The 12,192-nt window shown below is 53.0% G+C and overlaps 2 protein-coding genes across 8 annotated transcripts in view; one reads left to right on the top strand and one right to left on the bottom strand.

Annotated features, from left to right (window-relative positions):
* Positions 1 to 4,138, top strand: part of Elavl3 (ELAV like RNA binding protein 3) — a 35,102-nt gene extending 30,964 nt beyond the window's left edge. For 2 of the 3 annotated variants that reach the window (XM_051156078.1, XM_051156077.1), the window contains exon 7: positions 3,325 to 4,138. In XM_051156078.1, coding sequence (XP_051012035.1) covers positions 3,325 to 3,676 — 352 coding nt within the window. In that variant the 3' untranslated portion in view covers positions 3,677 to 4,138. The remainder of the gene's footprint in view (positions 1 to 3,324) is intronic. The other variant, XM_051156079.1, reaches the window with a different exon arrangement.
* Positions 1 to 12,192, bottom strand: part of Prkcsh (protein kinase C substrate 80K-H) — an 827,425-nt gene that overhangs the window by 806,495 nt on the left and 8,738 nt on the right. For 2 of the 5 annotated variants that reach the window (XM_051156067.1, XM_051156070.1), the window contains exons 9-18: positions 11,710 to 11,788; positions 11,074 to 11,160; positions 10,727 to 10,888; positions 10,557 to 10,653; positions 10,106 to 10,175; positions 9,831 to 9,920; positions 9,353 to 9,427; positions 9,168 to 9,267; positions 8,929 to 9,079; positions 7,945 to 7,985 (exon numbers count right to left, since the gene is read on the bottom strand). In XM_051156067.1, coding sequence (XP_051012024.1) covers positions 8,933 to 9,079; positions 9,168 to 9,267; positions 9,353 to 9,427; positions 9,831 to 9,920; positions 10,106 to 10,175; positions 10,557 to 10,653; positions 10,727 to 10,888; positions 11,074 to 11,160; positions 11,710 to 11,788 — 907 coding nt within the window. In that variant the 3' untranslated portion in view covers positions 7,945 to 7,985; positions 8,929 to 8,932. Of the gene's footprint in view, positions 1 to 7,944; positions 7,986 to 8,928; positions 9,080 to 9,167; positions 9,268 to 9,352; positions 9,428 to 9,830; positions 9,921 to 10,105; positions 10,176 to 10,556; positions 10,654 to 10,726; positions 10,889 to 11,073; positions 11,161 to 11,709; positions 11,789 to 12,192 lie in introns of those variants that run through there. The other 3 variants (XM_051156068.1, XM_051156069.1, XM_051156071.1) reach the window with 2 other exon arrangements.

The raw sequence follows: 12,192 nt of genomic DNA, 5'->3' as shown, positions 1-12,192 counted from the left end.
ACAAGCTGTTGAGAATTTGTTGAATACTGAAAGCTGGGCTGGAGGCCAAGGGTATAGCGTGTTCCAGGCAGACTTGGTCCCTCTTGAACGTGAGTTAGAGATGGAACACAGCACTTGGCACATAATAAAAGGTGGCCGCATAAGAATACTGATACTGATGCTCAGGGTCTCCCCCCAACGGCGGTGAGATCTGTGAGTGAGTGGGGGTCAGGGCAATGCAGGGGCAGCAGGGGTAATGGTGACCCAGAAGAGGCCTGACCCACTGCAGAGCTCTGGGGGTGCGGGGGTGACCTAGCAGCAGAAACAGCTGCTGCGAGTGAGGGCTCAGAGGAGAGAGCTGAGTCCCACGTGGTCAAGGTTACGGTATTCAGACTTTCAGAGTCTTTTCCCCAAGCTGAGTGACTTAATCCTGAGGGCAAGGGAGTCAGTGGGAATGTAGCTCTCTATCCTTTCATTGATTTAGTCAACAAACAACCTACTAAGTGTTACCTGAAAGGTTAGCCATCCCAATGTCAGGAACATGGTGGTGACAGAAACAGCTGTCTCCTCACCTTCAGGGACACATCCCGAGACTCCTTGTGTATTCCTAACACAGAGACTGACATAGAAACCTGTATACATCTTATTTACATAAATTTCTACTTATATGTTTGTGAGATAGGGTTTCTCTGTGTAGCCCTGGCTGTCCTGGACTCACTTTGTAGACCAGGCTGGCCTTGAACTCACAGCAATCCCCCTGCCTCTGCCTCCTGAGTGCTGGGATTAAAGGTGTGTGCCACCACGCCTGTTTATTATTGTTGTTGCTTTGTACTGGAGAGGAAACTCAAGGCCTTGTGAATAAGATTTAGAGCTGCACCGCAGCCATCTTTATGTTTCTTGCCACAGCGTCCCAGGTGGTGCAGGCAGGTCAGCAGCTCTGAGCTGACCCTGTCCTTGAACTCCTGCTCCGTCTGCCTCTCCCTCTTGAACGTCGGGCTGCAGGTGTGTTCAGTTTCTCTTTTCACTTTTGAATTTGACCTTGTGATTCTCCCGCCTCAGCCTCTGGAATGACAAGGCTGACCCACCAGCCCACTACGATCTCACAGATAGATTTGACCTTTCCTTATTTATTAGTGACCTCAGCATATGATCTTCTCTTTTCCATAAGTGGAAAACTTTCACCTTTTCCCTTAAAGGAAACATTTTACCAATTTATCCTAGGCCTCTCTAAATCACCAGCATTAACCAAGAACCAATTGAAATAATGGTTCCTTAACATAGAAGCTATGATTTCAGTCAGCCTGACAGTAAAATAGCTTAGTGGTTAATAGGAAGGTAGCATATACTGCACAGACACACTGGCCAAACGATGTGTGGCACTTCATCATGCTGCTAGGCCACTGTAGCCTTTTCTTTTGTTCTTCTTCATTGTCCTTTTCTTACTTTTTCCCACTTCTTCCTCCCCCTCCTCTTTTTACTATGTAGCTCTGAATGGCCTTGAACTCACAGAAATCCACCCTCCATCTCTTCTTCCTAAACGCTGAAAGGCATGTGCTACCATACAAGGCTTTGCTCTTTTCTTCTTCTTCTTCTTCTTCTTCTTCTTCTTCTTCTTCTTCTTCTTCTTCTTCGACTTGAGGTGTAGATGAAGAAGGGATCATGTTCATTCATTGCCCAAGTGCTAGAATAACACAGGAACCATCCATCACGCTTGGCTTTTTGTGACGGAGGGGCTGGGACAGGGCGGTTCGGAGCTACAGAGATAGATGGTTCAAGGTGACACCAACACAAGGACTTGAGTTCAGATCTCCAGCACCCATGTAAAGCCCAGGAGTGATAGTGCTATCTGTAACCCCATTGCTGGAGGGCAGAGACAGAGACAGAGAGACAAAGAGAGATACACAGAGAGACAGAGAGAGAGAGAAAGACAAACAGAAACAGAGAGAGACACACAGAGAGATAGAGAGACAGAGAGAGAGAGAGACAGAGACAGAAACACACAGAGAGACAGAGAGATAGAAAGACGGAGACAGAGTGAGACAGGGAGAGATAGAGACAGAGAAAGAGAAACAGGGAGAGACAGAGACAGAGAGATTGGTTTAACAAGACAGGCACTCTGGAGAATGGAAGTGTACTAAGCCTGGGGCAGATGCAAGGGTCAAAAGTGTTTGTTTTGAGGCAAGGTTTTTGCTATGTGACCTCAGCCTTCCGAGAGCTGGGAGTATAGCCACATTCAGTATTCAGTTTAAGACCTCACGACTGTGGACTGGCAAGATGGCTCAGTGGGTAAAGGGGCTTGTCACACAAGCCTGACACCTGAGTTCAATCCCTGGAACCCACATAAAAGTGAAAGGAGAAAACCAACTCTACAGACGGTCAGCCTGGTCTACAAAGCGAGTCCAGGACAGCCAAGGCTAACACAGAGAGACCCTGTCTTGAAAAATCAAAAAACAAAACAAAGGCAGCCACTGAAACTGGAGAAAGGCAACGTTTGAGTCAGGAGGGGCTGCTCTTCATGGTTTGGATCAAAAAGAGGAGAGAAGCAGACAGATGAGGAGGGCACTTTACAGAGCAGAGGAAGGTGCTGGGCTGGCTGGGCTCTCACACAGGACACCTGTTCTGCGATCATAGGGCCAGTGTCCACCCACAGGCATGAGTCAAGATGGAGTCAGATCTGGCAGGGCAGGGCTTGGCATGTGCTAGGTTCCTTCCCCAGCACCACAATGAAGGCTGAGGCAAGAACTCTGAGTTTGAGGCCAGCGTTGGGTACAGATTCCCTGCCCACCCCCCACACACACACGGAGTTAGTTTTGAAGGGGTGGGGACTGGGGATGCAGCTCCATGGAAGAGCACTTGCCTGGCATGTAGATGCCTTGGGTTTCATCCTAACACTGCGTAAGCCAGGTGCGCAGAGCTTTTGGGAGGTAGTGGCAGGAGAAGCACAGGTTCAAGACCAGCAGGCAGGCTGGAAGAAAAATGCAAACAAGAAGCCCTCCATGGCTACATGGTGAGTTCAAAGCCAACTGGACTACACAAAAGGAAGCTGGGTGAAAAGGCGTCTCTAGGGAAGGGCTCAGGACCATATAGGGTCAAAGGCCATGAAATCAGGATAAAGATGGCACTTAGGACCATGGGTGATATTTGAGAGTTTTTGAGGTCAAGAAAGTTTGCAGGTCAGTGGCTGGTGTCTCAGTGGGGGGTCAAAGACAGGCAATGGAATCACAACCAGATTAGGACACTACAAAGGTCTTACATACATCGCACACACAATATAGGTTCTCCTGGGACGGGCAGGTCGGAGGCATGCTGGGGATCAGGGCAGAGCCCGCGTGACCCCCAAAGTAGTCCCCTGTCGCTTATCGCCAGGTTCTCCCCAATCGCCATCGACGGCATGAGTGGCCTGGCAGGCGTGGGCTTGTCTGGAGGTGCTGCAGGAGCTGGCTGGTGCATCTTCGTGTACAACCTGTCTCCAGAAGCCGATGAGAGTGTGCTGTGGCAGCTTTTCGGACCCTTTGGGGCAGTCACCAATGTCAAGGTTATCCGAGATTTCACCACCAACAAGTGCAAGGGCTTCGGCTTCGTCACCATGACCAACTATGATGAGGCAGCGATGGCCATTGCCAGTTTGAATGGCTACCGCCTGGGCGAGCGCGTGCTGCAGGTGTCCTTCAAGACCAGCAAGCAGCACAAGGCCTGAGCATTTACCGCCCTCCCTCCCCGGGCAGCAGAGAGAGAGAGAGAGAGAGAGAGAGAGAGAGAGAGAGAGAGAGAGAGATCACAAGAGCAGGCAGACCCACACACCTGCAAAAAACACCACAGGGTGAGCATCAGAACGGGAAGGGGGTGCAGGGCATTGAGAGGAAGGGGACCCCCCCCATACTCCCTGCTTTCCCCACCCCAGGCTGGGGCTTGTTCACTCTCTCGTCGTGGTTTGGTTCATGGTGATGGCTTTTGTTTCTTTTTTTCGGCTAAAAACAAAAAGAAGAAAGCAGAGAGGAGACCCCCCCCCCATCCCACCTCACCCTCACCACCCTGCATGGGATGGCTTAGAGGACACAGTGATGCCCCACCCAGGCCTCCCTTGCCCAGGCCTGTCCTATACTGAGAGAAAGGGGAGGGAACAGGTTTAAAAATCCCCAAAGCAGCAAAAAAACAAAAACACAAACATGAAAGAGGGGTGTGGGCATCCCCATCCCCCATCCCAGTCCCTGGGCAGAAAACAGGGAGCAGGGTTGGGGCAGGGCAGGAAGCAGAAAAAAAAAAGGGGTGGGGGGGGGGGGGAGGGGAAGAAAAATTCTATTTTTGTAAAAAGGGAAAAAGACCTCGTGGAGAATTTTTACTGGGGATTCTTGAACTTGAAAAAAAAAATCACAAAAAAAGACAAAAAAAAAAAAAAAGAAACTATTTTGGCAAGTTATGTTTACCAACTAACTGGGGCAGGGGTGCAGGGAGCAGGGCTGAGGGCTGAGAGTCCATAGGGCCGCCAGCACACACACACACACACACACACACACACACAATTGTGGCCACAAGAAGGCAGGAAAGACATACCCTTGGACCTTGGGGCCACAGATACACAACACATACAGAAACATTCAGGAAGGTTGACCAAATCCACACCAGAGGATGGAGACACAGACAGAACCTTGGGGCTGCATAAACATATGTGCAGACATTGGCTGCCTGTCTACAAAACCATGTGATGTGTGAAATCCACTGTGGCAGATGTGGATGTGAGAATCTGGATGCCAGTTCCCAGCGAGAGCTGGGGAGTGCAGCTCAGTGGGTAGAGAGCTTGCACAGAGCCTGGGTTCATCCCCAGCACTGAGTAAACCTGGTGTGGTGGTACACGGACCTCATTCATCCTAGCTCTCAAAAGGTAGAGAAAGATCAGGTCAAGGCTAGCCTTGGCTACATAGTGAGTTTGAAGTCAGCCTGGGCTACATAAGACCCTGTCTCAAAACACAAAACTAGAACCAAATAGGTCACCTAGAAATACACAACACCCAGGGACACACACCTATGCCCATAGCATCCTACAGGCCCAGACAAGGCGTTCCCACATAAGACCCTGACTCAGTTACTTCCTCCAGCCAGGCTGGTCCAGCCACTTCTCCCTGGGCCCCCAACAAGCCCTAGCCCCGGGTCCTCTGCACAGACTCCTTAGCTCACCAAGGGCCTCCCTGCTGCCCCCCACACAGGCGTACACACATGGCGTCCATGCATCCAAACACAGATACCTCGTTCTACTTCGGCATCACCATGGGCTGGAGGGGGCTCCCACTCCCCACAACACTGAGGCCAAAGGACCCCCCTATCCCTGGGGCTCAGCTGCCCTGGGTCCAGGGGGAGGCCTATAGTCTCCTCCCTCGACTAGGGCCAGTGTGCTCCCTACCACAGCAAGCACCCAGCACACCCCGCCACACCCAGGGGTGGATGGGCCCAAGGCATCCCCCTACATCCCTTCCACTTGTCACCCTCTTTTGATTGTTGGGTTCTTTCGTCTTTTCTGGATTATGGGGGAACCATGGATGCAGCCTTCGTGAGCCCCGGCCCTGGCTTCTGACTGGATTTTGCATCCATAACCCCACACCCTGACTTCTCATTCTTTTATGCAAATTCCAACAAGCCACAGGCTGGAGCCCCTGGGAGCCCCAAACCTTCAACCCCCCCTCAGTGGGCCCAGTCACAACCAAGAGTCGTGAAGCCCCCCACCCCCACTCTACACTCTAGTTCTAGTTGCTTTCTTCCGGTGTCCTCTGCGTTTGGTGTCTGGCCACGGCCCCATTTGAGCGTCCAACTCTCTCTCCCCACCCCTCCTGGTGTTGTTCTTAACCGTCTGTGGAGTTTCTGCTGCAAGGAACAAAAAGAAAAAAAAATTTTAAAAAAAGACCAAAAAATTAAAAAAGGAAAAAAAAAAAAGAAAGAAAGAAAGAAAGAAAACTCAAACAACATGGAATATAGCAACAGGAAAGAAAAAGAAAAGAAACAAAAACACACAAAGACAATTAAAAAAAAAAAGGAAAAAAAAAAGATAAACTGTCACCAGTTAACTTTCTTGTACTTTTTTGCTGAATTTAGCTTCATGTAGTTTTAACTTATTGCTATGTTAACTATTTATTCTCCTTGTTGGCCTGTAAGGACTTTGTGTATATTTCTGTTCTTTCATTGGTTTGCGAGTTGAAGGAACATGTTCCTTTCCTTTCAGTTTTGCTGAGATGTGGTTATGCCTAATTTATTTATACAAAGGGGAAGTGGAGTCATTAAAGTAATAATTATTAATAACAGTAATGGTAGCGGAGTGCCCCCAGGGGGTGCCGTGGGCTCTGTGGGGTGGGGTGGGGTCCCCACAGCTGGCGGTGCCCAGGGGCTCTCAATGGGATTGTTTTGCTATTGTCTTGAGAAGTTTTTGTCTATTTAGCTGGTGAACTCTAGCTTGCTCACGATACACCGAACCTATTTATTCTGGTGGTTTCTAAGTCTGCCCTTATCTTCCTCCTCCCTCCCAGCAGACAGGGACTCCCCGCCTCCAGGAGGGTCCGACCCCTTCTTTCCCTGGTGTTTCTGGGGTCTCCCCTGCCCTCCGCACATGCTGGAGGCATCCGAGCAATAAGGGCTGGGTTTGTCCCCCACCCTGGGGGGAGGGTGGGCTCTGAAGAGGGGGCACTTTCCCCCCACCCCCTCCCACCAAGGCCTAGGTCCCTGCCCCCAAGACTGGAAGGAGGGGACTTTTTTTCTAAGACACAAGCTTAGCCCAGCCAGGGCCCCTCCCTGGAGGCCAGTCCCCCAAGAGGGCCAGGCCAAGGGCTCCCAGGGAGAGGGGCCCTTGGGTCTTCCAAAGTCCCTGGGGGTCAGGGTCAGGGCCAGGGCCAGGGCCAGTGGGAAGAGGGCTCAGCCCCTCCAACCCTCCCTTCATCCTGTTTATTGGGAAAGTCTCAAACCATGACAGAGCCCATTTTGGAGGTGATATAAGAACTGTAGAGAAAACAACAAAAAAACCAAACCTCAACCCAAACCCAAGAACACTTCAAGTTATGTTTAGACTATTTATTACCGAGATTCCAGGCCTGGCCGCGGTAACTGACTTTTACATGGAATTGTTTAATTATTTGTACTTTTCATGCCAGAAAATAAAAAGTTCAGAATCTTAAGAGTCAGGTGGTTTGTGTAAGTTGGTGTGCGAGGGTGTTGGGACACCTGGGGAAGGGAACCATCCCTCCAGGGGTTTCTAAGGATGGCCTCCCCTGCGCAGGGAGCCTCAGGCTGACCACAGCCCATTACTACTAACTGTGGCGCTGCAGGACCTCAACATGGCTACTTCCTGACCCTTTTGTAGGTGTGACAGACACCTGACACAGGTCATGGCAGGAAGGCCTGCAGTAGGAGCTGCTGCCACACTGCACAGCCATCAGGAAGCAGAGGCTTCAGTGGTTGGGGTGCTTGCCGCCAAGCCTGACCTCAGTTCCATCCCAGGAACTACCTGAGGTTTGTCTCAGGCAACGCCAAATCCTGCCAACTTGACAGGCATGATCACCACATTCCACACATTTGCTGTCTGTTCCCACTTATCCCGTTCCTCACCTCAAAATGAAAGCAGACCCAACCTGGCACACTGGCTCATGCCTTGGGAGACGGAGGCAGTCCTGAGGCTAGCCTAGACTACATAAAGAGACCAACAGGGAAAAAAAAAGGGCACACAATGTGGGAGAGTCACATTTATTGTTCTGAGGTCACATGTCAAGTCATCAGTCATCTCCCACCAGCAGAGGAGGCAGGAGTGAGGTGGGGTGCAGGGATTAACCCGCCACCCCAGGAATCCAAGGAGGGTAAACTCATTATCCATCTCTGGGGACTGCTGGGGCCTCAGGAACATGGCTTGGCTAGCCTGGGCAATCCTGAGCCAGAAACAGGGCTTTGAGCCCCACTGGGTGTTCCTGCTACCTGAAGGGTGGGTAGCCTGGTCCTCAGACCACATGATGAGTAGACTGGTTTCAGGCCTTAAGGTTCTAGGATGGAAGACAGACAGAATTAAAAAGATGGGAGGAGAAAAAAAAAAAAAAAAAAGATGGGAGGGGCTGGGATGGGGTAAGGGCTAGAGCAAGCATGTAGGAAGCCCCAGATCCCACCCCAGCACTGGAAAAGATGCGTCTCAGCAGACAGACTGTCTGCCTAGCACACAGAAAGTCCTGGATTCAGTCATCAGTACTACATGCCTTGGCATGGCAGGCAGTACAGTGGAAACAGGATTGACAGATCCTCAAGGCGAGCCTGGACTACATAACACTTAAGTGGTGGTGCGTGCCTGTAATCCCAGCATTCAGGGAGGCAGAGGCAGGTGGATATCTGTGAGTTCAAGGCCAGCCTGGTATACAAAGCAAGTCCAGGGCAGCCAGGGCTACACAGAGAAACCCTGTCTCGAGAAACGGAAAAAAAGAAAAGAGCCCTTAGGAGACAGAGGGCAGAGGCAGGCAGGTCTCTGTGAATTTGAAGCCAGCCTGGTCTATAGAGTAAGTTCTAGGACAGCCAGGGCTATGTAGAGACCTTGGGTCAAAGCAAATAAAAAAACTGTCTTAAGAAAACATGGGCCTAATCGGGTAGTGGTGGCGCACGCCTTTAATCCCAGCACTCAGGAGGCAGAGGCAGGCGGATTGCTATGAGTTTGGGGCGAGCCTAGTCTACAAAGTGAGTCCAGAACAGCCAAGGCTACACAGAGAAACCCTGTCTCAAAAAACAAAAAATAAACAAACAAAAAGAAAACATGGGCCAGCCGGGCGGTGGTGTGGCTCCCTGCACTTGGGAGGCAGACCTCTGAGTTTAAGGCTAGCCTAGTCTATAGAGCAAGTTCCAGGACAGTGAGAGCCTGTCTAAAAAACAAGACAAAGTGAGGGGCAGGGCCTAGGAGAGCAGTAGCTGCGCACACTGGAGCGGGGACAGAGCTTGTCTCCTTACCCGGCTACAGCTCATCGTGGTCTCCATCAGTGGGTGCTTCTGGCGGTGGCTCTGCACAAGCTGCTGGTGTCATCAGCTCCATGAGGTACTCGCATCGACTGGGCTCCGTGGTACTGGTCACCACTGTCTCTTTGCCACACAGCAGGCGCACCTAAGGATTGGAACAGAACAGGGGGGATGCTGGACTTGGCTGGGCTGTCCAGGCCTGGTTCCCCATAGCTCTGGGGTCAGGTACTCACTGTGGTGGAGCGGTTCGGGCCCTGCCAACAGCCAGTGCCCTGCTCGTACTTCATGGCACTGAACTTGTCATGCTCAGGGCCAGCCCAGGAGCCCCACGTGCTGTGCGAGAGAGAGCAGGGGTGCTGAGTGTCCGGCCAGTGGGTGGTTGGAGGCCAAGAAGGACAGCAAACTTCAAGCTACTCACCCCAGGCTGGTCGGGGAACCCCCATGTTTGGGCTTCTGGGAGACTAGTTTGAATGGGCAAAGCCGGTAGATGTACCTAAGGGCAGGGAGGACAGCTGGTGAGCGACAGGACACAGGGACCCTAGGCACCACCTCACAGTCCTTCTCCGCCTCCTTACTATCCAGGCTCACAGGCACTGTAGTGTACACTGACCCCTGGACTCTACCTGTGTCCCCTTCTTAGACCGGGTTACACATAGCCTAGGCTAACCTCAACTATGCCAAAGTAGTTACAACTGGCCTTGAACTTATGATCCCCCTTTCACCCACCTCAAGTATGCCCCACTATGCCCAATTTAATGAGGTGCTGGAGGTGGAGCCCTCCTGCCTCAGGCCTCCAGCAACGGGATCACAGATAGCAGCTGTAACTTCTTGTCTGCTCAGTGCCCTCCCCTCCATCTTTCTCCCTGATCCCCACCCCTCCAAGACCCAGGATGTACTCATTGGTGCTGAGCTCGTAGCACTGGCTGTAGAGGTATGCAAACTCCCCGGAGGGGCCGAAGTCAAAGGAGACCTCTTGTTCCAAACTCCTGGAAAAGCAGGTCCAGAGGTGAAGGGAAGTGAGGCCACGAGAGGCCACCACAGAAAGGCCCAGCTGCATGCTGAGCAGACACAGGTTGTGCCTGGGGCCCTGCAAGGGCCAGGCTGGCATCACCTCCAAAGCGTAGGTGGTAAACTTATGTGACTGGGCAGGAGGCAGCCTTGGTGCCCGTACCTGATGGACTCTTCCATCTCTTTCAAGGACCGTTCAGCTTCCTCAAACTTGTTCCGGGCCTCCTGTGCAGCTGAGGGAAGAAAATCAGAGTGCACCTCATCTCCATGAGAGAAGAGACAGAATGGGGCCCCACAGAATGTGACAGCTGCCTCTTCCTCTCTGGGTCTGGCCCCAACAAGGACAGACCTCTAGGCCTGGCCAGCTGCAGTGAGCCCCCTCTGCTGCCTGGCTCTCTGGAGTACAGGGCCAGGGCTCCTGGGACCCAGCTGACTCCCAGCCTGCTCCGGATGTTACAAACAAGTGCAGCCCATGAGGAAAGAGGACTCTTGGGGAGGAGAACAGCATCCCCAGCAACCCCAGCATCCAGGGGCCAGTCATAGACCTGCTGTTAGGAGGGGGCCTGAGTGTTCAACGGGGAAGCTAGATCCTTCCTATCCAGGTCCCCGCTCACCATCGATGACAGCCTGTGTCTCCTCATCATAGGGTGGCATCTTTTCATCCTCAGTGGGGCTGGCAGGCTGTGGGGGCTGCAGAGGGGGCGGAGCCTCCTGGGGAAGGGGTGGGGCCCAGTTAGCAGGCAGCCCCACCTACCCACCTGCTCACCATTCTCCCAACACACACCTTGGGTTGCTCCCCCTGCACCTCCTCCTCGTCTTCCTCTTCCTCTTCTTCTGGCTCTTCTTCTTCTTCCTCCTCCTCTGTAGGCGGCAACACCGGTGGCTGCTCTTCTTTGGGCTCAATCACATCCACAGTGGAAGGGGCAGGCATATCAGTGGGCAGCACCTGGCAGACCCAGGAGTGTGGAGGCCAATGCTGAGGAAGGCTTGGGGAGCAACCTGATCAAGGCTGGGGCCACTGGTTCGTACATCTGGGAGAGCTGGCCTCCTCGGAGTACCATGCGCCAGCACAGGAGGTGGCACTTTGTGACAGGATGTGGCAGGACTGCTTCCCCTCCTTTCCCTACATACCTCAGAGCGGTACTTGTCCCTGATGGCGGCCCAGACACGGTCATAGAAGGAGGTAGGGTCGGTCTGTGCGTCCCCACTGAGAAGGGCCTGCATTTGTTGGGGTAGATCGAGTTAGGGCCTCCACAAGTTCATACAATACACCCCACCCCAGGCACTTAGAACCAGGGACCATGCCACAACAGAAGGGCTAGGTGTGATGACCAGGAGGGACACCACAGGCCTGATGAGGTACCAAGGGTGGGGAAGTAAGGGGACATCGGGACAAGACACAGGCGTACAGAGGCAGTGCCAGAGTCCGCTGTTCCCTAAGCCAAGATCCAGAAGGGCAAGTAAGGGCACTTTGCAGCAGAGATGGATGGAGGTACAGAGCCAGGGACAGAGGCCCAGGCACAGCATGTACAGGACGCCCACACCGAGGCACCAAGTAGAAACCAAGGTGGGGGTGGGGGGCAGGCATGGGAACAGGCTCCATACCGCCCTGGTACTGGGCCAGGGTGGCACCAGGTAGCTGAACGGCCTCACCTCCAGCCAGCAGGAAGCTCTTCATCAGAGCTGGCCTGGCTGGGCCCCTCTCACCCTGAATTCCCTCTAGGTCAGTGGTCTTTCCCAGTCCCAGGACAAGGATAGAGTGAGTACCTGGGCCTCCTCCTCAGACAGTGCTCCATCTCCATCGGCGTCCAGCTCCGGGTGAGTCTGTAACTCAGCCAGCGAGACCCTGCCGAGTACAGGCAAGGAAGCATGAGGCTCCCCTGGGGCCTCTGCATGTGAGGGTGGGGGCTGGGCTGGACGGGCAGGGGCCCAGTCACGTCCCACTCTCCCCTGTAAGAGATCTAACTCGCCTTTGTAGCCAGGCATGGTGGCGCACGCCTTTAATCCCAGCACTTGGGAGGCAGAGGCAGGCGGATCACTGCGAGCTCCAGGCCAGCCTGCCAGCCTGGCCTACAAAGTGAATCTAGGACAGCCAAGGCTACACAGAGAAACTCTGTCTTGAAAAACCAAAAGAGAGAGAGAGAGAGCGCACGCGAGTGCAAGCGGGAGCTCTAACTCTGGAGGGGAGGGGCACATGGCAGTTGGAGGAGTGGCCTTGGAAGACATTTAGACCCTATATTCCCAAACCAC

This window comes from Acomys russatus, chromosome 14, assembly GCF_903995435.1.
Source record: "Acomys russatus chromosome 14, mAcoRus1.1, whole genome shotgun sequence".
NCBI classification, from domain to species: domain Eukaryota; kingdom Metazoa; phylum Chordata; class Mammalia; order Rodentia; family Muridae; genus Acomys; species Acomys russatus.
The sequence above is the reverse complement of the archived record's forward strand: the minus strand, read 5'-3'. Positions and strand labels throughout refer to the sequence as shown.